Source organism: Pan paniscus, chromosome 2 (assembly GCF_029289425.2).
Source record: "Pan paniscus chromosome 2, NHGRI_mPanPan1-v2.0_pri, whole genome shotgun sequence".
In the NCBI taxonomy this organism is placed as follows: Eukaryota; Metazoa; Chordata; class Mammalia; order Primates; family Hominidae; genus Pan; species Pan paniscus.
The window spans coordinates 185,142,672-185,167,667 of NC_085926.1; the positions used below are offsets into that span (position 1 = coordinate 185,142,672).

Below are 24,996 nucleotides of genomic sequence, written 5' to 3' on the forward strand. Positions count from 1 at the left end.
AGCCTTCTAACAGTCCTGGGGCTGAGAGACATCAAAAGGGTACTCTTAAGTTATGAAAGACGATCAGAGCAAAGTGAGGGATCTCTAAAGGCTTCTGTCCACAAGAAGATGGCATTAAGTCTAGGAATTTCTCTCTTTACTTTGCTGTGCTTCAAAAGATTTTTCTAGATGCGTGAATGGTAGGCCAATGATTCACCGACAGCCCCGGGCTGACTCCTGCTCATTGTGCGGGCTCGGTACTCCTGAGCTCACCTTCACGGAAAGTCCATCACTCCCAGCTGCTGGGCCAGTGGTTAATGGCCCAGTCCTGCTACTTCACCAGGTAGCTTTAATTTCAGTCAGTGATCTGAGTAGAAGCAAGTTAAAGGCACCTGATACCAGATAGAAACTTGGGTCTAGAAACGAAGGAGGCATCTGGTATGTGTTTGCATGTGTGTGCTGCACTTCAGAAGCTCTTGAAAGCCACGTAAAGTAAAAATAACACAGCTGGCAGATCTAAGCTCAAGTTGACTTCAAATGAGAGGTTCTGGAGGTTGATGCTCCAGTCCTGGCTCAAGTCTTTCGGCCATAAAAAAAGAGTAATAATAATCAGCCAGGCACCGTGGCTCATGCCTGTAATCCCCGCATTTTGGGAGGCCGAGGTGGGTAAATCATGAAGTCAGGAGTTCAAGACCAGCCTGGCCAACATTGTGAAACCTTGTCTCCACTAAAAACACAAAAATTAGCCGGGCGTCCTGGCGGGCACCTGTAATCCCAGCTACTCAGGAGGCTGAGGCTCAAGAATCGCTTGAACCCGGGAGGCAGAGGTTCCAGTGAGCAGAGATTGTGCCATTGCACTCCAGCCTGGGTAACAGAGTGAGACTCCATCAAAAAAAAAAAAGTAATAAAAATAATGATGATGATAATAATTCCTTGTTCTATGTGGAACTTTCCAGTTGACAGGGCACGTTTACCTTCTCTATTTTATTTGCTCCTAATGGCAGTCATGTAGTGAATGCACTTCAGGGAGACAGCTCTGAGTCCATGGAGGTGACATGACTCCCCCAAGTCCACATAGCCTACAAGTAGCAGACCTGAGACAACATCAGGATGTTCTGACATCCAGGTTTGGCTCAATAATTGGAATCACACAGCTGATAAACCACCTGCCAGAGCAAAGGTCAGAGCTGAAAAGAACATGAAAAGACCTCAAGTCTATACCTGGTGGAGGAACAGACTTGTTCAAAGTCAGTCAATGGCAGAGCCAGTACTGGGGCCTAGGTGCACTGCTCTTTCCAGGATGGTGTTCTTATTTGTTAATTAGGGTGAAAACCTCCTAACAGAGCTGAGTGAGCCCCTAAGCAGGTATTGTGTACATGCAAATGCTTGGCGCCATAAAGAATGTGGGGGCCTGAGAAACAGCTGGTGGGGGCCAGAGAAACAGCTGGCAGGTCCTAAGAGTCCAAGAATCCCACTGCTGCCAGGAAGGATTGCCCATTCTCGGGAGGGCTCTGGACAGAAAAGGGCAGCATGAGCAGAGGGAGAAGAAAGAGCTGGCAGGGGAGGTGTCCTGCCAAGAGCCTGGGAAGCGGGCATCCCGCAGGTGGGAAACCAGCAGTGCCCACCGTCTCAGAGGGAGCTGGGCTGGGGGGGTGGGGTGGGAGGGAAGAGTCTGGAATTGTGTCTGGGAGGGAGAGCCAGGGAGGATTGGCACTGTTTGGCCTAAGAATGGCTCAGACTCCCCCACCTCACCCCTTCTGGGACTCCAGAGCTGAGCTCATTCATATGCAAATCCCTTCAGCAACTTGGAGGCTGGGCCCCAAACAGTTCAGGACAGGAAAATAGCCTGAGGATGGGAAACACAAAGGGTTGCTGTGTTCTTCTGCGGCAGAAGCTGCCTGGCTCCAGGTGTGTCATAGCCAGGACGTGGGTGAAGGCAGTGATGAGGCTGGTGCTGAGTGGACAGAAGGGGCTGCCTTGGGCCAGTGTCTTCCAGCAGAGTTTCAAGGATTGTGAGCCGCTGTGTTCCTGTGACACTGCCCAGGACCTTGCCCCGACTCAGGCTAAACTTACATCCTCAAATCTTTGCACAGAAATCCTACAAGAGTGCTGGAATAAGGACCAACTGTCATAGCTCTGCCACTCATACCTCAGGGGTCACTTAAACCTCCCCAGGCGGTAGGTGTGCTGGAGCCGGCAGCTCACACCAGTTTATAAGAGCCAACTGTCAGCTTTTCAGAGATTTTGCTATCCTGTTGTTAAATCCAGCCATCATCAAGTTTCATAAACTTAAAATTAAGTACATTCTATTAGAAACCAGTTCTATGAAAACCAGTTCTGTGAAAACTCATTACTTCCTAATTATGTGATTGTTCTATGCTCTATGCTCTGCGGGCTGTCTGTGTCTGTGCTATCTGAATGTCGAATGATGAGCCACTGCGCATCTCTTTGCCCCCATTCCCTGCCCCCACCCCCCAATCTGGTTGTTAGCACTCATGCCCCTGTCTCCAGGCCACAGTTTTCACAAACGTAAAAAGTGGACATTAATACTCTGAGCATCAGGTCAAATGAGATTCGGGGCATGAAAGCAGCTTGTAAAGTCTGCCATTGGCTGGCAGCATTTAACAGGAACCCTGTTTTCCAGTCTCCCATCCCGCCCCCCATCTGTACCTCTCAGTCTTCATTCATGTTCCTGCCCTCCAGCCACACTGCCATCCTTGCTATTCTTCAAACACACCAGGCACTTTCCACCTGAGGGCACTGAATGTTCCCTCTGGTTAGAGTGCCCCCCAGGGTAGCCCCCCCCACCAAGAAAGCCACGTGGCTAACCTTCTTACCTGCTTCAAGTGTTTGCTCAAATGTCACTCTCTCAATGAGCACCATATTTAAATCAGAGCCCCCATCTCAACTCATGCAGAGCCCTGCTCTATTTTATTTCTTTGTCCATAAACTTATTACTTAGTACATAATTTAGTTATGTATTATGTTTAGTGTTTATTGTCTGTTTATCCCAGTGCAATGTAAGCCTCATTTTAGAGATTTCTATCTGTTCTAATTACTGCTGTACCCTAAGCTCTAATAAATTGTAGGCACTAGATGAATATTTGTTGAATAAATGAATACCTCTTCGTCTCTTAACTTTTCCCTTTATAAGCACATCAAAGTAAATTCAGGCACTGCTCTTCACCAAGGTGTTTTCAAGAGCAACCTGTAATATACTCAAGCACAGAGATATGCACCCCACGTGCACCCACACCTGGGACCTTCCCAGCTCACACTCACCCACATGCTCTTCCTCAGCACTGCGAGCTTCCTTTTGTTTTCCATCACCCTGAAGCCTGTGCTGTTTGCACTTTTGGCATAAAATGAGCTTTCATTACACTTTCCTGAAGCAAGCTCATTTTCATTTTCTAATTCTTCTGAATAAGCTAGAATTGGTGTTTGGGTCCTGGTGTCTCTGGAGTGGGAGAATTCCACCGGAGACTACAATTGAAATTCATGAGAAATGTTTACCCATTTCTAATTTCCTTCTGGGGCCAAGGCCTCCTGTCCACTCCCAGAGAATGAGCAGAGTTATGCAGTAGGTGAAATGAGTTCAGCCGGAAGGTCGAGGGCATGTTCTAAGTAAACACAGAGCATTGCACAGAAATTAGGAGCTTAGGGGTCAGAAGAGTCTCACTTGGGAGCGACTTACCTCTCAATTACACAGCAGGATGCAGACTGACCCAATGTGGCCTGAGGGAAGGGGCATTGGACTGGGAGTCACAGACCATCAGAACTGGAAGGGTTTGGAGAGGCCAGCTAGTCCAGTTCCCTCATCAGGCAGATGGGGAAACTGAGGCCTTGAATGAAGACGTGACTTGCCCAAGCTCTCAGCAGGAGTCAGCAGCTGTTTTCTAGGCCAGAGCCCTTTCCACTGCCAGGAGACATGTGCCTTTTCCTGTTCTGCCCAGGACTGTGCTTTCTACTGGAGAAAACACAGACATAGGCCCTGAACTCATGGGGCTGGCAATCTAGTGGGAATGAGCTTGAGCTCATCAGAAAGGATGCACTACAAGCAGATGATACAAGCACTTGCAGATTCACTGTAGTTCAGACTCCATTTTCTATTATTTTTAAACAACATTTTTTTCTCTCAACGGATAAAAGAGAACGTTATTTAAAATAATCTAGACAATATAGGGACCCTCAAGGACCTTCTGTTTTACTAAATTTTATGAAATCATCTTGACAAATAAAGTATTGTTTTAGGAATAATGCATGGCCAGGAAACACAACAGGACCCCTTCCACAATAAAGCCTGTTCTGAGGAAGGCTGCATGGAGACACAGAACCACGACTCGGGGAGTTAGAAGAGCAGGGATTCAAGCCTGGCTTTCCTGCAGAGACTTGAACAAATTCACTTGTACCTGTTTCCTTTTTTGTAAATTAGGTGCAATAATCCCTGCTCTTCCTACTCCATGGGAATCAAATGAGTTAATAGATTAGAAACTGCCGTAAAATGTGTGTTTCTACAAGGTAAATACAAAGGAGAAATAACCTCCTGCTTTCGAATAGTGCTTTGGAAGCACTTTTCCATAAATGGCTAGAAAAAACTCAGTAACATCAGCAAGGTCATACATAGGCAGTCAGTGGTAGGGTCAGAGTTGATAAGAAAACTGACATTCATTGAGCATCTGGTGATACCAGGCAGACACTTTATTACTCATACCTTTGCCTTCATTACCACTATAATAGTACTTTTGAGCTAATTAGAGATGTGTTGGACATATGTCATTAAAGCATTTACTTCATTTGGCATTCACAGTAAGTCTATGAAATAAGCATCATTATTATCTCCACTTTACAGATGGAGAAGAAAATCTTAGCAAGCTTAAGCAACTGCTCCAGTAAGAAGTGGAGGCAAGACTTGACGCTGGGTCTGAATGACTCCAAAGTTTGAGCTCCCAACCACTGAGCACAACTGCGTTTTGCAGTACTGATTCCACTTAGAACCTCATGTCATTCAAATCCTCCCACAACCTGTGAGGAAGACGTTGTATTCATTAGGAACTCTTCCTTTCAACTGATGACAAAACCATTGCTGAGGGAGATCAAGGAGCTTCGCCAAGGTTCCTCACTCAGATGGTGGCAGAGACAGAATTTAATCCTCAATGTGTTAATCCTCTCTCCATCACTGTCTCTGTGCTCTTTCTACACCCACTCTTACGACTCTTTAAGCTCTGTCTCAAAATTTAGACCAGCATTTCCAGCTGTATTCAAAACTCAATGCACTTCAGTGCACTCTTTATCTTTCTAAATCTACACATCTTCACGTTCCTGATCTCAATTTCTGGGTAAGTAGCCAATAAGTTGTCATAACTGGGGCTTAAAGCCTCTGATTCCTCCTTTTTCCTCTCCCATACGCAGCCAGTTCCTGTGGAGTTTACTTCTGCACATCCTACCTGCTTTTCCATAGCTGTCCAGGAGGCCTGTGGGCCTTCTTGAAGTATACTACGCTCCACATAGTCATATCCAATCTATTTAGCACAGCCACCTAAATGGCCTCATTCAGCAGCTCCAGTTTATTTTGACTTTACTAGTCCTTGACATCCCTCAAGTAGCTCCAGATTAACCTTCCTCAAGCATACCCCTGACTGTGTCACATCCCCGAACCCCACTGCCCCACCCCTCCGCCACATCACAGCTTCTAATTGGACATCCTAGACTAAAATGCTAAAAGATGCCAGGCAGAAAACATAAATGAGTGAAACAAGCTGCTATGAATTCTTTAGACAGAAATATACACTTTGCGTGTTAAATACAGAGGGATATTCTTCACTCTGCAAAGAAATTTTTCCTGAAATACGTGTCTTTCTCAAGAACTTTCAACTTTTCTACTTTTGATAGAGACACTGGGGAAAAATGATTCACTTTCTTTACTGTAAAATCAGCAATGGTGCCATTAAGAGGCCAGAAAGCATTAGCATGGGGGAGCTATAGAGAATGGTGGGGACCCTACCCACAAGGCCACCTCTTCCTGGTGTTGGCTGATTGTTGAAGGCAGGAAGCTGCAAGAGTTGCCAGATTTTCTAATATTCTAAGAGAACTTGGAAATGCAGATTGTTGTGTGAGATCGGAAATTTTATGTTGTCATAATTCTTTCTTTTTTTACACCCCCAAATCATAGTATAAGTTAATATTAGGCTGGCCAACAAAATCCATCTGTGAAATTAATTCAACCTTTGGCCACACGTATGTGATTTGGGGAGCACATGCTTAAACCCAAATTTACCAAACATTTCTCAGTTGACCCTCAGATAATCTTTCTGGGCTTTACATCTCCCCAAAACATGCCAACTCTGATTATTCTCAGTTTTGCATCATTCCCATCCTCTTCAACCTCCCTGCTTTGATGGTAGCTCTGCTAAGAAATCCTACTTAGAGAACTGCACTGCCAAATTATTATTTACCTCTAAAGACTAATCTCAAACATCAATTATTTCCAAAGCCCTCCCTGGCCATCTAAAAATGACCACTCCCAAACTTATATACTGACTGATACCCCTTGAGTTACTTTGTCTGGCTTTATTATGAACTTATTTCATTACATTCTATGGAACTGTGAATTCCTTGAGGACTTTATAGTTCATTTTACTGCGAAGAATTCTTTTTACTGATCTTTGCAGACCCAGTCTTTGGCATAGTGTCCAGCTTATGGTAGATTTTCAATAGGATTACTGTGCTTCATTCCATAGACAATGGGGAGGCATTGAAAGATTTTTAGAGTAGCGTAATCAAAGCTATGTTCCAAGAAGATCCTTCTGGATACTCATAGAAGGTAGGCTAGATGGGGAGAGGCTGACATCTGGTAGACATGTAGAAGGCTATTACAATAGACTAGTTGAGAGGAATAAGAATTGGAACTAAGGAATTAGCAGTGGAGAGGATGGAAGAAATGTCGAATACATCAAGGATATAGGGTTAAAAGGAGAACAGTGGCATTGCATTACATAAACATGTCACAGATGCTATTAAAATATTACACATGGTGTCATAAAGAGAAAGAAAGAGAGAGTACAATCCAAATGCAGATGATTTATGCTTCCTTTTGCAGTGAATAGATGCCATGAAATGAACTTGAAATTGGAATGTGTAATCTGCTGTTCTCTTGGTGGTTCTGGTTTCTAACTATCTAGACTCTCTCCATAACTATAGCTTCATAGTTTCTTTGTAAGTATAAATGGACCACTTCATCTGGTGCTCAACCAAAGAACTTTAATTTCTTGCATTTTTGGAAAAAAATTCTTTTCTGGACATCTAAAAAGATAATGCTTTGCAATATTTAAGGGATTTTTTAACGGTAAGTTTGACTAGAGACAATATTTGTCTTATATTACAACATAAAAACTAGTCATTCACGAAATGGGACTTTGCTGTTTTTTAATCTGTTAAATAATTCTGTTAAATAAATAGAAGAAAAGACTGGGAATCTTAAGATGTAAATTCTCATACAAGCATGATGTTGGTCAATCAACTGCCCTTCCCTGGACTTTGGACGTGTTGATCATGGGGTTGGATCATGATTTCTACGGTCTTAGATGCATAGAACATCAAGGCAAAGTAGACCTTAGAGACCATCTGGTTTAACCGTTTGTATTTGAAAGAGGAGGAAACAGAGCCCCTTTTAGGTGCAGTCATCTGCCCAAGGTTAATGAGTATAGAATGACACCCAGGACCCAGGCTGCCTGACTCCCTGACTAGTATCTGTGCTTTGCCTCTTGCCTGCAGCATTAACCAGCCTTGATTCGTATGCCTCATCCGTATACTACAGGAATCTAAACATTGCAGCCACATTCCAAGGAAGCAGATGCTGCTGTGCAGATGTGCATGAGTCTTGAAGACCAAGAACTGTGGGAAATCAGGCAGGAGAGGAATTTTCATAAATGTGAGCATCCAGACCACAGACTTGGGAGTCCTGCTCTTCTTCAGGCTACTGATGAGCAGTATGAGCAGTTCCATCATCATCGCCCCGATGGGCCTGGGTGGGAAGGGCAGCTTGTGGTGTTGGGCTGGGCTGGAAAATGTTCCTGTGAGTTGGAAGGTTTCTTAAACCTACTCCTATATAGGCCTGGGAGGAGAATTTAGTCAAAGAGGAAAAATGCCTCAAAACAGGGAATTTTATCCTGCCAAAGGCAAGTCAGTGATATTTTAAGTTGCTTGGTAAAGGACAGTGTTGGCATGATATGTTTACAAGTTCTGTGATGACATACCACCAAGGCATCCCCAGCAGGCTGCAGGCTCCTACTGGAGTGCTTGCAGTTATGCAACATTGAGAAGCAGCTGCTGTAAACATACGATTTCTGTTTTCTGGTGTTATCCTGACTATGATAAGGAGTGTTTGGTGGGGTCATCTTGGAAGTTCCGGTGAGGAGGATTGGGATTATAATTCCAGAATTGAAAGGACCATGGGGATCATCTTGTTCCACCCTCTCACTGAACAGAGGAAAAGACAGAATTTTGGAGAGGGATGTGGATTTACCTGGGGGCCACATGGCATATTTGCGCTTTTATTCAGATGGAAAGGGAAGAGCTTCTCTTCCATTTATAGCCAGAAAAAGCATATATGCTAGGGGCTAGCGTTGGCCAGGCGATTAGAAAAAGTCAGTGGGTTTCAACTAAGTGTGGAAGACTTCTGGGTTTGGGATTTCAGAGGCAGACTGCTCACCCACTCTCTGAACTCTGACCTCCTCTTCTGTCCAATAGGAATGTGGCCAGAGCAGCAAGATTCAAGCCATAATCCCTCAAGGTGCTTCAGGGTAACCAAGAAGGATGAGCAAGCAAAACCACCTTCAGCTAGAGCAGCTCACTTCTGTCTCTTATGTATGTTGGGCCTAACTGAAGATTTTCAAGAAGAAAATGTGGGCCGGGTGCAGTGGCTCACGTCTGTAATCCCACTTTGGGAGGCCGAGGTGGGCGGACCACAAGGTCAGGAGGTCGAGACCATCCTGGCCAACATGGTGAAACCCCGTCTCTGCTAAAATACAAAAAATTAGTCAGGCATGGTGGCATGTGCCTGTAGTCCCAGCTGCTCAGGAGGCTGAGGCAGGGGAATCACTTGAACCCGGGAGGTGGAGTTTGCACTGAGCCAAGATCCCGCCATTGCACTCCAGCCTGGCAACAGAGCAAGATTCCGTTTCAAAAAAAAAAAAAAAAAGAAGAAGAAGAAAACGTGTACTGGGGAGAACATATTTGAAAACCACAACTTAAGATGAGATGCGTCCCCAGAGGGCCCCTGCAGCCTGACATTCTGTGAGTTCTCAGCTCTAGGAGGGCAACTCACTGGGTGTGTATAGGCAGGGATACAGGGTGGTTTCCACATGAGCACCAGTAGTCAGCCAACTAGCATGCAGCATCCTGCAGAGGGGAGGCCTGCTGGTGCCCCACAGCTGTTGGAACCTCTGCAGGAGGCTAATGCTGACATTAGGGTGGCCTTCTGGAAGAGAGTCAGCTGTGCAAGCACAAGTGGAGAAATCTATCTCACCTCCCGCCGCCACCATGTTAATCTCTTCTTTCAAAGGAACTGGAAAATTGTCCCAACTCACAGATGCAAGGACTGTAAGGCACTTCAGGTAGGCAGCTCAGTCCCTAAGTTGCCTCAAGTAGACTACTTCTCTGTTATGCCCAGAGGCCATCTGTCTAATTTTGGAACAGAGAGGGTGCTGTAAAATAATATTCTTCTCCACTCCATGTCATTTGGGGAGTTAGTGACAGATCTGAGACCAGAAAAGGCATTTCCTGAATTCCATGTAAGGGCCCAGGACCGTGCTGCCCCTTCCAGAGGGCCCATGTCCATCTACTTGTGGTTTCAGGAAGAAGTCTCACCACTCTAGATAGAAACCATCAACCAATTTCCAAAATATTCTCTAGCCAAGAAAGTCAAGCCTTGGTTAGAAATCTATTCCAATGTCTTTAATTCAGTGTTAGAAGAGGTCTTCAGATTATATTATTGCTCTTGAAAAGTATCATCATTTTTTCCCATTAACAAAATGCTGCTTTATGTCAGCTGCTTCATCTGCCTTCCTTGGATACTCCACTTATTTGGAGCAAAGAAATGAGCTAAATCCTCTCTTGTGTGTTTATCATCTTGATGAAGGAGACCTAACAAGGTTAAATTTGTCTTCTGTCTGAAAAAGAATCAAATTTAAGAGAAAGAGTTGCTCAATGACTATGAAGTTAAGAGTCAAATCTTAAGGAGGAGAGGGGGCAAATTATGAGAAGAAGTCATCGCTACAACTGAGCAAAAAAATTCTGTAATTTCTGTGATCTTGAGCCTCAGGTACCAATAAAAGCTATTGGCACTGACAAAATTTCTAGATGGTTAACATGTTTGAAAGTAGAGAAAAATGTGGTTAGAAAGTTCATATCTAGCCTTGTCTAAATCCATGGAACTTATTGTCATATTAAACCAGTGTTTGGTAATTTTTCTTCTGGTTAAGACAACTCTCCAACCAAAATACTAAAGAATGCCATGATTTTGTGACCAACATTATTTGGGGGAATGGGCTGGGAGATTCCACTTAGCCTGAGGACCCATACCTACAATCCATCTTATCCTGGAGTTTAACTCTGGATAACCCTTTTATCCTGAAAAGTGTAACTGGCCTTTTTGTCAGAAAGTTCAGTTTAGGATGATACATACTCATGGCCTCAGTGAAGACCCCCTGGTTGATCCTTGTGACCCTGAGAAATTTGTTCTATTTTTAATGAATTTATAGAAATTGCATCTAGATTACCAATCCGCATTGTCTCTTAGAGCAACCAGTTCCACCTTTTCTCATTCTTTATCAGTTAGTCTTTATTGCCATCACTATTTTCTATCTTGTGCAATGGCTATTTTCAAGACTCATCTTTCTTTTTAAGGGACCAGATCTTTTGTGTCCTAATATTTCCACCGTCCCTAGCACAGGGCATTCTAAGAGGGCATCATCCCATACAGCAGTGGTTCTGGGACATTGAACAACATCTGGACACATTTATGATTGCCATAACTGGTGGGGCAGGGGCTGCTACTGGCACCTAGTTAGGGTAGAAGCTAGGGATGCTGCTAAAAATCCCACAATGCTCAAGACAGCTTTTCTCAGCAAATTATCTGGTTCAAAATATCAGTAGTGCTGAGGTTAAAAATCCCTACCACGGAAGACCAATTTTGGAAAATTTTTAGATGCAGAGACCTATTGTAAATGGGACATTGCAGGCAGACCCAACAGCTACAATGACAATACTCTACATATAAAATAAGTGGAAGCACAGTGCCTTTGTATGCCTCTGCTGTATCTTAGGCTCAGTGGAGAATAGCTTGGGAGTTGTTTGGTGTAGACAAAAGAGCATGTGATTCAAAAACACAAGGCATGGGTTTGAGACCTTAATCCGTCACTTACCAGATGTACAACCTTGGGTGAGTTGCTTAACCTTCCTGGGTTACTTCTTTACCTGTGAAATGGGGTCATGGCTCCTGTCTCAAAATTGTTTTAAAGTTTGATTGAGATTATAATTGTAAAAGCACCTTGTAAACTCACTTCTCTGCTGTTGACCAAATATTCTGGTTAATACAAGGTTAATTCATGTTGAATTACTGGCTATGGAATAATGAGTCTACAATAATACTAAAAATATCTAAATGCTCTAGAGTTGTTTGATGAGAACCTCTTTCAGGAAGCTGGAGAGAGCTTAGAAGGTAGGTTCTTAGGTCTCCACATCTTTTTTAACTAGATATAACTGCAATAAACTTGATCCCTTAGAAATATTCTGACCTTTTTCAGCCTCACTTTAAAAGAAGAACAGCTTCCCACCCGTGGAATTTTTTTTTTGGGGGGTTCTCTAAATTCCAGGGTATATTGTTTTGATGTGGTCCTGCTCTTCCCCCATATTTACTTTTTACGTCTACTTCTGATGGTGACCGTCCCCTTCCTACCCACACTTTTTGCTGATAAAATGCAAACTACTTGGCATGACATTCAAGGCCCTTAAGAATCTCGCCTCCACTCACCCTTCCTACTTCATCTCTGACTCTTTACTACTGTATATCCTGCACTTCCCAAATACTTGATCTTTATTTGGGAAATTGGACAATGCTTTCTAATGCCTCAACTTTGGACATAATTATGGTTTTCTTTCCATGATTACTGCTTACTCTGAGGTCTCTGCCCTTTTCTGCTTGTTGAATTAAAGGTGATCTTGGAACAGAGGCTGGTAGAAACACTAAAGGCTTTGAGAACAGGAAGAAAGAAGGGATGTTGTGTTGGGCTGAGTCGTACTCTATCAATCAGCTTCAGTTTCCTTCATGGACCTTTCTAGTTCTACCCATCTGCTTGCACTTAGCTTTCCACCTTGACCTGAATTCATACCATTGTGATGTTGTGTGTCTCTCTTACTATATGCCACCCTGGAAGGGTCTAATTTCATACTGCCTTGTCTAAATCCCAGAAGAGAGCCTGGCCCAGTTAGGGGACATCAGGAGTCTCACCTTCACATAGTCATATTCACAAAGGTAGGAGGATTCCAAGTTGAAGTGCATGAAGTAAAGCTTGATCCGAAACCCATCTGGGACAGTGATATTCCAGGTCACCTCTGAATCACTGGGATAGGAGTCTGGATAACCAGGCGACTGGATCTGGCCAAACATATCGTTTAGCTCCACGGTGTGGGCTGAAGCCTTTGACAGGGAGAAGCACAGAGCATAATAGAGAAGCAGCCACCTGAAAGACATGAATGTAGGTCTACTTACATTTATAAACACAGGCCCCTGCCATTCATCTCAATCACAGCCAGGAGAACAAGATCTCAGCATGTCTCTGTCTCTGGCCTGCCGTAATTAGCTTTCCCCTTCTGACCTTGCCTCTTCAGTCTGTATTATGGGAATATGGTAACTAGATAATTTCTAAGATTTCTTCTGGTTTTGCTCATTCAAAGCTCTGATAATAGTGTTAACTTAAACTCCTAGAAAGTATCATATTTGGGAGTCTGACATTTCCATTTTACTGTTGAAAATCTAATTTTCATAATTAAGTAAAAGTTGATATTTCTTTAGCTCAGCTTCATTTAACTCTTGATTCTCTTTTCGAAAAAGTAAATGTTATCATACTGGGATGAGGCTTAAATGCATTGATGGAATCGGTAGTACCTTAAACAGATTTAACGTTGAAAATGGTATTTCACCACAAACTCAGTCAAAGTATGCAAAATCTTTAATAAAGAAAGAATAAGCAAAGCAAGTTTTCTTCCTCTTGGTAAAAGGATCAAAAACCTACAACTTATTCCTGTAGGAATCAGAGATAATAGACTAATAAAGAGTTGCAAAAGAGGCAAGGAAAATTCAATAAAACTTACAGAGCACGTCACCATGGCTGACGCAATAACGAGGCAGAATGACTAAGGCTGGTCAAAGCCCTTCTGGTCAGTCTGCACTCACCACACCAGGCTTCTGTCTAACAGACCGATTCCCCTGTGAGGTCCAGTAACCTTGAACTTAATGGGCCCAAACTTGCCTCATCACTCCTCTCCTAATCTTTTCCTGCTCTCATTTCTGATTTCTGTTCATGGTATTACCATCAACCAGTTCCCTGGCCTGAACTTTAACCATTCATCTTTTCATTTACCCCAGAGTCAAGAGTCACCACGTCCTACTTATTCTGCTTCCCATGTTTTGGAAATCCATCTCTCCTCCTCTCCAGTTAATTACATAGTTTACATTCTCCTATATGGCTTATTGCTGTAGCATCCTAACCGATATCCCCAACCCACCCACCAGCAGTCTTCTGCCAAAGCTGATTTTCTCAAACACAGATAGGACCACACTGTTCTACTGTGTCTGCAGGGTAAAGCGTCTGCTCCTGGGATGGCTGTTGAGGCCCTTTTGATCTGGCTGATCTGTCCTTCCCACCTCATCTCAGTAGCCAGCCCTGTGAGCCCCCTGTTATTCTGGGAGCACGCCATGCCCTTCCATTCCAGCCTCATTGCATGTGCCCTGCTCACTCCTCACCTACTTATCCTCCACTGTCTTGCTTATCCTCCACCATCCAGCTCAGAGCTTCCCAGCTATGGAGTATCCTTTCACTCCTCCACAAGCCACTGCTCCCTGCACATTTCTCTATTATTGTGGGTATCACATTGCACTACGTTAGACACACCCTTTGGAGTGAAATGTACTTGGATTTAAGTCCCAATTCTTTCACTTACTGACTGTGAAAACTTGGGCAACTAGTCTCCCTGAGCCCCAGTTTCCTCAGAAGTAAAATGGAGATTATAATATCTAATTCATAAGGCTCCTATGAGCACTAAAGATGATGTATATAAAGGTCCCAGTACAGAGTCTGATATATAACAGATTATAAATGAATGAATCCATGAAAGTGGGGCCTGAGTCTTAGACAGCGTAAAAAGTCAATGCTGGGAAACCATACCAGCATCTTCAGATTAACAATGATATATTTGCTAATCAGGACATTGTTTCTCTCCAATACCCAGTCTGCCCATGTATTCAGATGCATATATCTGTGTAATGCATACATTTGAGTTTTTGGGTATGTAAACAGAGCAAGATAACTACATACATAGATTATGTAGCTATGTCATGTTAATATTTACATAAAGTGTAAATAGGTAAGTACAAAATGTCTGAAAGGATATACACCAAGGTATTGACAGTAGTTATCTCTGAAATGGGAATATAAGTATTTCCATTTTTGTGCATATAAAATGTTTACATTTGTCAAGAAGGACCATGTACTATTTTTTCAATAAAAAGAAAATACATTTATTTAATTTTTTTCAAGGTCGCTACAATAGCAATATGTGAGATTCTATTAAGAAAACAAAATGTCTTAATCCCATAGCCAATGTCAATATTTTCTTAAACCAATCTGTGGAAGGAGGGCCTCAGAGGCAGAAGGAAGGGAAGGCATCTGTCCAAGTTAACCTGTGAATTAGTTGGAAAGCTGAGTCAAAAAACCAGGTGGCAGGGCCCAGGCATCCCATTTTCAAGTGAGGAAATGAACCAGTGTTAACAGGGCTGGGAGTTCAGGTTCAGCCCTGCTGAGGAGGGGAGGGCACTGGCCCTGGGTCAAAAGAGCTAGATTCAGCTCCAGCTTTGACTTTATTTATCCTTTGCATTTTAGGAGGTCATGGGAGGTCTTGTTTCCTCATCCATTAAGTAGTAATAATAACGACTTCCCACAGCACTGCTATCAGCGTAAAGGAGGATGGGGAAGTATTTTGTTAACTGTCCAGCCCTAGCCAAACGTTAGTTATAATTATTCCATCCCGCCAGTTCCCGAAAAGCAAGAGTCAGGAATGAGCTTTGGCTCCTAAACCGGACTTCCCTATAATAGCGACACCCAAATTATGCAAGGCCGAAAGGTCAACTTCCTCCATGACTGCTTTTTCCAGACCACATCGAGGAGACACTGAGCCTCCTGAGGCCGGTTCTGTCAAGGACTGGCAGCAGACAGCCCTGTGTAGCCTAGAAGCCCGGTGCCATGTGTGGTAGGCAACTGGTCAGCGTGGGAGGAAGGCCCAGGAAGCTTTCCCTTCTACTTTGTTTGCATCTCAAAACGGTTTCAAACATATGAAACAAATATCTCCCTTCATGTAATGGGCTTGAGCATATGCTTGCCTGCTTGCGTTAGGGGCTGTAAATTGAAGAATATAAGTGGCAGCTTTCATTCCTCGTCACACTCTCTGAATGTTTTTGGCTTCTTGTATACGAGGCACCGGCTGTATAGTTCCCAACACCTGCTATCTATCCTCCGGCTAATCAAAAAGTTTAGCTACATTGCAGAAATGTCAAAAGTAATATATAGAGCTGAGATTTTAGAGGCCCCCCTGTAGGAACAGGCTAGCAGGACTCTGTAAAAATGCCTGCATATATCTATGATTGCAGCATGAACGGCACTTGCTATCTTTTCCATACACTGTCCGTACACGCCCCTTGTTTCAACCCACACCACACCAAGACTCCATTTTTGAATTGAAGAGTTGGAAGGGACTGCATGGATCCCTTACAGAGCACCCTAATTTGACAGACGATGAAAAGGATACCCCAAGAGATGTCACATCATGCTCAATACCATATGGTGAATTAACTTCAACAGAAGAAGGGAATAACAAGAGCTCACAGAAGAAGCTGGGTCCATGCCCATATCATGCCCAGGCATCTGGCCAAAGCAATTAATCCTGTGAAAAATAATTTAAAAACCCATGGCTTTACGTAAAAAATTTAAAAATATTAATGCCAAAGTCCCTCCCCAGGAGATTCTGGTTTAATTGCTCTGGGGTGAGGCCTGAGCACTGGCATGTTTCAAGGCAGCACAGATCATTCCGATGTACAGTCAGAATTATGAGCCGTCAGTTTAGAATAATACACTTGGCTGAAAGTCTAGTGGAATATAGTAGAAAAAATCCTGAACTTGGAGCCCGAAGACCCAAATTTGAATCTGGACCTTTTCATGATCATCAGTGTGGTTTGGGCAAGTTGCTTAACTGCTTTTATACCCACTACTTATCCATAAATCCTTACTTCAACCAGAATCTGAAACCCCAATGAGACAGTGCTCTTGAAAGTGCCCTGCAAACACTGAAATACTGTATCCATGTGAGACAAGACCTGCTGGAGACTTTTCTAGCGGAGCACCTTTCTCGTAGTTGCTTGGCTATTCAAAAATTGAATTCAATTCAACAAATAGGTATTGAATGGCAGGTAGGAAATAGACATTATGCTAGGTGCTGGCCATACAAAGATGAAGACATAGATCATGTAACTTCAGGAGCGCTGAGATTTGTAAGGGGAGGTGGACATTTAAACAAGGGGATACTACAAGGACAATAAGAGATGCAGCTTCAAGGGACAGAAACAGAACAAAGGACAAAGGAGGGGATGCTCACTCTGGAATATGGTGGTCAGGAGAGAGAAAGAGATATTTGTGCCAGCTTGAACAATCAGGTCTTCTAGGTGGAAAATAAAGAAGAAGGTTGCTCCAGGTTGAGGGATGAGCATATGCAAAGATACAGAATTGTTACTCAGCCAAGTAGTTTGATATGGGCTGGGGCACTGAATGGTAGGATGGGATTCAGACCAGATCATTGACAGATAGATGAGATTATCATTCAATGTAGATTGACATAAATCACTTTTTTTGGAGAAAGAAAAATGATGTTTAATGGCAGGTTTAAAATTACGATGGCTTTAAAAAGAACAGAATTATTGCACTCACTTTTTAAGGACCTGGTTATCTCTCTGAACCACAGGTAATCGGAGTTCAAAGAGTTAACATAGTCTGAAGCCTCTCATTGGTCTCAGATCCAGAAAAGTTGCTAGGTTACTTTGCAGAAGAGAAACAAATAAAAACACTTTCCCAAGTGAAAAGAAAATTAATAGTAAAAGATGTGTTTAGGGACTTTACACATCTGCAGAGCATTGTGTGTGTGTGTGTGTGTGTGTGTGTAACAGCATTAACAAGTAATAAAAATAACTAGGGTGGTTGGGTTTTCAGACTTGCAGGATAGAACTTGTATGAAAGGTCTGGTAAGGAGTGTCAAGTATAATGAGGAATAAGAAAGGTTAAAGAGTTTAAAACCAATTAGAATTTGAAGTTCTTGATTTCAGAACTCTAAAATCCTTTTTTTTTTTTAAGTATGATATCTCTTTAAGAACCATTTGGTGTACTTCATAGCCTGATTCATGCCACCAGCTGCCTCTGATTTCAATGAGAAATGCAGAAAATTTATAGGGAACTGTAAAATGGGGACAGATTTTTAGTTTTCTAAATTGAGGTTTAACTGGTAAACTTGTAAAGGTTGAAGAAACCACAGAGCCAAGCTATGGGAAGCTGGTTTCTTTTCTGGTCAGAAGGAATGAACACACAAACACATATCTAACTCACAAAGTGCTGGAAGAGAGAAAGCAATGCTCTTTCCAGAGGAGGAACACGGAAAAATCAGCCTTGTGGGTGAACAGGAGGAGAGTCACATTCGCCAGCAGGCAGCACCCTGTGCAGGCAGTGGGAGAAATCTGAGCTTCAGCAGCGTCCGGAGCAGGATTTGCACGAAGTCTCCCGTTTCAAGTTTTATGTCTCCTGGAGTCCTGGGGAAGGCACCCAGCCCACCCACAGCTCCCTTCTCAGAGCCCTAAGAATTGATGAGAAAGCCCCTCACTACCACATGCAGGACACGCAGGTGAGTCTGTCAGTGACAAGGTCAGACCTTCCCTGCTATTTGACACTGGTCCCCAAAAGGGAACCGTGCCCCCTCCTCCCCTGGCACGTACCTCATTTTCCTGCCTTGGGTGCTCCCGGCTGCCCGGCCTTGGTCCTCCCAGCTTGACTTGCCTGTGAGCTCGTGCCCGGTGTGGTGTCCGTGATGCCTTATCTTTGTTCTGAGGTCCCTGTGTGTCTCTGGAATTGGCTGGCATTCTCCATTCAGGTCACGCCTTCCCCTGCCTGCAACAGATCCCCTCTCCCCCTCTCTCCCTCTGGCTTTTCCTCTCTCCTCTCTCTCTCCTTTGACTTGCTCTTGCACTCCCAGGAACCTGACAACAAAATCTGTCTTCCTACCGAAAAGATCTGCTCCTTCCCTTCCCTCCTTTATCCTGTGTGGCTGACTTCAGCCCTTGAGAGAAAATAACTGAGGGGCTCAAGCAGGTATTTGTATCACTCTGTGTGTGTGTGTGTGTGTGTGTGTGTGTGTGTGTGTGTGTGTGTATAGAGAGAGACAGAGAGTGAAAGGGGACAAAGTCTAATTTCTCTTTAGTCTTTTTTGCCAGATGACTATAATTTTCTGCTTTTCTTCAGGACACCCATGAAAGAAAAGCAATTAAATAGAAACAACCAACTAAGAAGGCAATTCTAGCACCTACACTAGAAGAAAAAAAAAAGGTCTAAATCCCAGAGCGTCTGTCTGCAAATAACTACAGGTTTCCTTGTAAGCAGAGCCCCAAATAACTACAGGTTTTCTCATGATCAGAGTCACACGCAACGACAGGCTTTCCTGTGAACAGAGCCACGGGCCCGGAACTGGGGGAGCACCAAGTCCTGAAGTTGGCTGGTTGTTCCTCCCCATGAGCAATACCTGTGGCACTGTTTACTGGCTCGGAGTGTGTGCGGCTCTACTCCAGCCCAGAAAGGGCCCATTGCAGCAAGAAGTCTCACCTCCCCAGGGGTGTAGAAAGACCTGGGCCTGTATATATGTCTATACCCATGGCTTCCGGAGAAATCAACACTAGATCTAAGATGAGCTGAATAATAAGAAAATTACCCCCTCCACAACAACAACAACCAACACTGAATAGGGAGAGGTGTATCTGGGTGTAAAAGTTAAGTTTGACTGTGCACCTTTTCTGTGTTAGACACAGTACTAGGCATTAACATCATCTCAAGTTACTTTCGCAAACTGGTGAGAGTGCTGCTGTTATACTCATTTTACAAGTGAGGACACTAAGGCTCAGAGAGAATATGCCACTTGCCAAGATCATCCAGTTATTTATGACTCCCCACTGCCACTAGCACTAGACGCTAACAGCTATTGAGTGCTACGTGTCAGGCACTGCTCTAAGCACTTAATATATGAATTCTTTTCAGTCATCTTTATATGTTGTATACATGGCTGGCAATATTCTCATTTTTCAGAGGAAATTGCCCAGAGAGGTTAAGTAACTTTCCCAAGTTCACACAGCTAGAAAGTAATAGAGGCAGAATTTGAAGTGTTAGCCACTGTATTACACTGCTACTCATTAACATTTTATAATGCATATGGAATTTCAAATGCACACACACAGATGGCATTCATAGAGAAACTCAATCTGAGTCATTTTGAAAAGAAGATTAGACTCAGAGTTTAGCTGTAATCTTTCCTTTCTACCCAAGACAGCTGTGTACTTTGGGCACAATACTTAAGGTATCTGATTCTGTGTCTTCATTTGGAAAATGGGAGTTACTATGAGGCTTAAATAAGACTGCGCTTGTAGAAGTGTCCAGGGGAGTACCAGAGAGAGGGCTGCCAGCCACACTCACCAAAGCGGCAGACACATGCACTGTCTACCCTCAGATAACGTTCCTTTGGCACGTTCTGGGGAACAGTGGCTTGACTCTCACTGTACTTCTTACTCCATTTTCTTTCCAGTTTCTCTAATTTTCACACTTTTGAATGCCAGCCTTGCCAAGCTTGGCATTATCAAGCTGTGGTTGATAATGCAGGTACAAGTATATGAGATGGGAGGATATGTTTGAACTCAGGCACTGTTTTAGCAAAATGTGTTCTGTCTCAGTCAGCGCAGGAAAAAAAGCTTTTAACATTCCCATTAAGAAGACTCACAGGCTCCGCACACATTAAATAACTGTCACAAAACAACATTTTAATGATTTAAGTGTAAATGAATCAGAAACACATGGACGACATTTCTCTTGGAATACACAAGTGTTTTAAAACTGAAGGAGAAAGAGCTTGGCAAAATGCACACTGTGCTGGGAAGAGGGCCCCTGCCCAGTAAAGACATTCCCTCAATTCATGCTGCCACGGAGTTTGCCCTCTCCTAATTTAGGGCATATACTGGGAACTGCAGTCATTTGTTCTGGGTACAGAGGGAAGAGCTTGGGCGAGAAAGCCATCAGCTTCTCCTTGTAAAGTGTCACAGAGCAATTAGGCCTCCTGGAATAATTTTCTAGCCATGTTTCTTCAAGGCTGCCAATGTTCAATGGAAAGCATTCGAGATGTGTTCTAAGCCAAAGTTCTGCCAATATATAGCAGATCTGATATGTGCGCTTCCCTGGGAGTTAGCCAAGGCTCAGAGGAAATCTGCATAAAAACAGGAACTACGTGGCTCAGGAATGATCTGCATGTGATTCAGGACAGTTTTCTACTTGGTTACACTACATATTGTCTGATGCTTTTGATGAATCTCCCTGAAGTGTCACTAAGACATCGTGGGTCATCAGGGGTGGGAGGAATGGAAGGGACATTAGACTGGAAACAGAACTGGGCTCAGTGACTATAGGCCAGCTTGTATGTGACCTTGGGTAAGTCACTTACTTTCTCAGGGGTGGGGGTTGAGGGGTGGAGGGGTGGGGCATCAGTGTGTTCAATTATGAAATCAGGGGGTTGGACTCAGTTGAGATCATAGATATCAACATGTGGATATGAAGACTATGAAATGATGTCGTTGGGAGGGGGTTAGGTAGTTTGCTAGACCTAAAAGATTGTCAAGGAGTCCAAAGTAGCTCTAATAATCTTGACATTTGCTTTTTCTGTGCTCATAATGTTACCGTTACTCAGAATTTAATCATAGATATTCAGAAAAAGTAATATTTAAAAGGGTTCAACTAGTTTTTTGAGTTTGGCAAAAGCGATTAAAAAATGCATACAAGGAACTGACATCATTTAGAATCATGAAAGTGTAGAATGACTGAGGTGGGCTCAGCATCCATGCACTATAGTCCTATAGTCCGGGAAAGGGATCAGAGAGCTGCCTACTAAGGGTAAATGCGGCAATATTCCTACCACTGGAAGAGGTTTTGGTTTACATGTTCTACCAAAGTATTTATTTTATGCAACTTTTGAGCTAGAGTTTCTGGAATTCAATGAATGGGTTAGAAAATGTAAAGAATTTGGGCAATGACTTTTTGTTGGCAAGGGCTGAAATCCAGGCTTCCTATAGAATATCTGAGAAACTGATAAATAGCTCCAAAGATTGCAGCTTAGAATGAAAATTTGGGTTCTTCAGCACATTGACTGACAGCATGCTGAAAGTCCTGGCTTCTGAGTCTATCAACAGAATAACAGGGAAAATATTTTTAAAAAATGACAATCTTTGAGCTTCATCCCAGGAGATTCAAACCCAATGAATCTGCGGGTAAGTCTCCTGAATCTGTAATTTGAAAATCTCCCCCGGCATGATTTTGCCACTTTTGGTACAAATAACATAATGATACATTTTATAATTGATGGCACCTTCGATTTGATAAGATGTAATTTGTATATGCCAGATACTTTTATATATATTATTGCATATAGTATTCACATCTTTTTACAGGTAAAGACATTGAGGTTCAGAGAAACTAAGCCTGCCCGTGCCTGTAAGTGAATGATATATGTCTAGAGCCCAGGGCCTCCTGATCTCAAGTGCAAAGCTGTTCCCTGTCGTCTGCAAATTTCTCATACTTCTTGTGGACTCTGAACATTCATGTGCCATGCTGTCATGTGATTACAAGATTTTACAGAAGACAAAAAATAGCTTCTATTTAAAAAAATAAATGATTAGGCTCTGTTATGGGCTGAATTACATTCCTCTCAAATGCATATGTTGAATTTCTAACCCTCAGTACTTCAGAAGGTGACTGTGTTTGGAAAAAGGGCTTTTAATGAGGTGTTTAAGTTAAAATGGGATCCTTAGAATGGGCCCTAATCCAATACAATTGGTGTCTTTATAAGAGGACATTAAGACACAGACACACACAGAGGGAAGACCATGTGAAGACGTAGGGTGAAGACGGCCATCTGCAGGCCAAGGATAAAAGCCACAAAAGAAACCAAATCTGCCAACACCTCCATCTCGGACAGGTTTTGTTTATAGTCCCGAAAGACACAATCCTGAAATCTATAATCCCAAATATGGAAATTCCAAAAAGTCAAAACCTCTAAAGTCTAAATCCCTAACATCTAAAATCCCCAAAATCAAAATCACAAGATAGTTGCATCATATTAGGTGGAAATATTTACTTTGTCACTGTCTTTATGCAGAGGGAAATGGATTTCAATTGAATCCTCAAACCACAAAGACAGATTTGGAATTAGGTGTGATTGAGGTTTCTAAAGGTGAACTTCAAGGTGTTACCAATAAAGTTCGTTTTTTTCCATTCTGTCCAATGTGTTTGGCAGAAACTTCAGATGAGTGGACTGGTCACGTGATACAGCAATGACAAAAACTTCAGTATTGGCATTCATTCCAGCTGATGGCATTCCAGGAGCTTTTAATGAATTAAAGCCACATTTGCCTGAAGAAGCCAGTGAAGTTACTAACTGGTTCAAAAACGATTATGTGCACGATGGGCAGTATTGTTGCAGTTCAATCACCAGTATTGCTTCCACCAGATTTGTGGTCTATATATGTGTGCGTATGGAATAGATTTCCACAGACCCACAACACGGAAGCATGGCACAGAAGATGGGAAAACTTAATGGGGAATACTCACGTAGATGTATATTAAACCATAGAAGAATTTTGAAAAGAGCAGTGTCACATAGAAAATAAATGTGAACATATTCTCCAAGGACAGCCATGTCCTAAAAGAAAAAAAAGCAGCTATTTTTTTGTGATGTGAGACTTAAAAATATAGTTAATGACTGTGAAAGTTGGCCAGCTCTTATGGACTATCTCTATGCAATTGCCCATAATCTAGCTCCATAACTTTTTTATTTGTTGAATTTTCTTTTTAGCTTTTAGTTTTTATTTTTAGTTTTTTTCACTATTTGAAATTGTCAGCATTATTTTTTATAATTTGCTATGCTACCCATTTCATCTTTGCATCATTTCCAATACTGCATGCATCGTATAAAGAGTTTTAGAGAGTCCTAATTTGCTTTGTGCATTTTTGCAAATGTAACTCCATGGAAGTGCATTTTCAAAATGTTGAACTTGTGTGTAAGCAGTATGTGTGTGCATAAAGACATTAAAACTTCCTCGACAAATGAAAATGTATCTTCTTTGTACATCTGCTTTTATGAAAGATAAAATTTCTCAATGCCCTGGCTCTTTGGGCAACTGATGTGGTGGTGATATGGTAGTGACTCATCACGGTTTTTGATCAATCTTATCAAAAGGCTTAGAAGAGTCTAAGAATCACAGCATTTCAGATGACTGCTGTATAAAGCTGGGGGCACACAATTACCAACCACAGTGTGATATACATTTTTATATTTTGCTCTTTGATTTATTTATTTATGAATATGGTTCATCTGCTCATAACTGTTATACCCATGTGACTGTTGTTAGTATATCTGAGTGTTTCTGCTTGCAAAAATATGGTATTATTGTCCATTTTATTGTGTAAAGTAGCCTATGAAGAGTTCTGTCATGTTTTTGTATGTTTCTTAAATAAATCCCCTTTAAAAATGTAAGTAAATATTTTACAACGTTTTGAAAACTTTTTTTTTTTTTTTTAAGACGGAGTCTCGCTTTTTTTGTTGTTGCCCAGGCTGGAGTGCAGTGGCACAATCTCGGCTCACTGCAACATCCACCTCCTGGGTTCAAGCGATTCTCCTGCCTCAGCCTCCTGAGTAGCTGGGATTACAGGCATCTGCCACCATGCCTGGCTAATTTTTGTATTTTTAGTAGAGATGGGGTTTCGCCATGTTGGCCAGGCTGGTTTTGAACTCCTGGCCTCTGGTGATCCGCCCACCTCGGCCTCCCAAAGTGCTGGGATTACAGGCGTGAGCCACCGCACCCGGCTGAAAAAGTTTTTTCTAAAATATTTTTGGAATTTTGATTTTTCAGGATTTTAACATTGGGGATGATGGCATTTGGGATTATGATCAGCTCCCATCTTGGACTTCTGGCCTCTAGAATTGTGAGAAAATAAATATCTGTGATTTAAGCCCCCCCACTCTGTGGTGTTTTGTGATGGCATCTTTGGCAAATGAATACAGCTGGCTTACAGAAGGGCCTCCCAAAGCATGAAACCCACATCACCAGGGGTGTCACATTGATTTCACACATCACATTCATGGAATTAACAAACACTCGGTCAGTTAAGGCTCTGTTTGGTAGGAAGTAAGAGAAATCTTGACTAATGTTGAAGCAGATAGGACTTATTTTTCTCACAGAGTAAGAAGTAAGGAAGCAGGTGGGGCTGGGGCAACTGATCAAGATTGTTTCCAATCTGCCAGCCTTAGGATGGGGCTTTTCTCCTCATGCTTGTCACCTCTTGGTCACAGAAAGGCTGCTGTAACTCCAGATGTCATGTTCACATTCAAAGTGGGAGGGGAGAAAAGGAG

The 24,996-nt window shown here is 42.7% G+C and overlaps 1 protein-coding gene and 1 long non-coding RNA gene across 4 annotated transcripts in view; one reads left to right on the top strand and one right to left on the bottom strand.

The window, feature by feature from the left end:
- Positions 1-18,946, bottom strand: part of MASP1 (MBL associated serine protease 1) — a 72,844-nt gene extending 53,898 nt beyond the window's left edge. The window contains exons 1-2 of one of the 3 annotated variants that reach the window (XM_057301974.2): positions 18,281-18,606; positions 12,485-12,716 (exon numbers count right to left, since the gene is read on the bottom strand). In XM_057301974.2, coding sequence (XP_057157957.1) covers positions 12,485-12,716; positions 18,281-18,285 — 237 coding nt within the window. In that variant the 5' untranslated portion in view covers positions 18,286-18,606. Of the gene's footprint in view, positions 1-12,484; positions 12,717-18,280 lie in introns of all 3 variants that reach the window. The other 2 variants (XM_008955890.4, XM_008955896.5) reach the window with 2 other exon arrangements.
- Positions 17,657-24,605, top strand: LOC134730062 (uncharacterized). The gene is made up of 2 exons (XR_010111705.1): positions 17,657-18,189; positions 22,037-24,605. It is a non-coding gene; the product is annotated as an uncharacterized LOC134730062 (long non-coding RNA).
- The last annotated feature ends 391 nt before the right edge of the window (positions 24,606-24,996 follow it).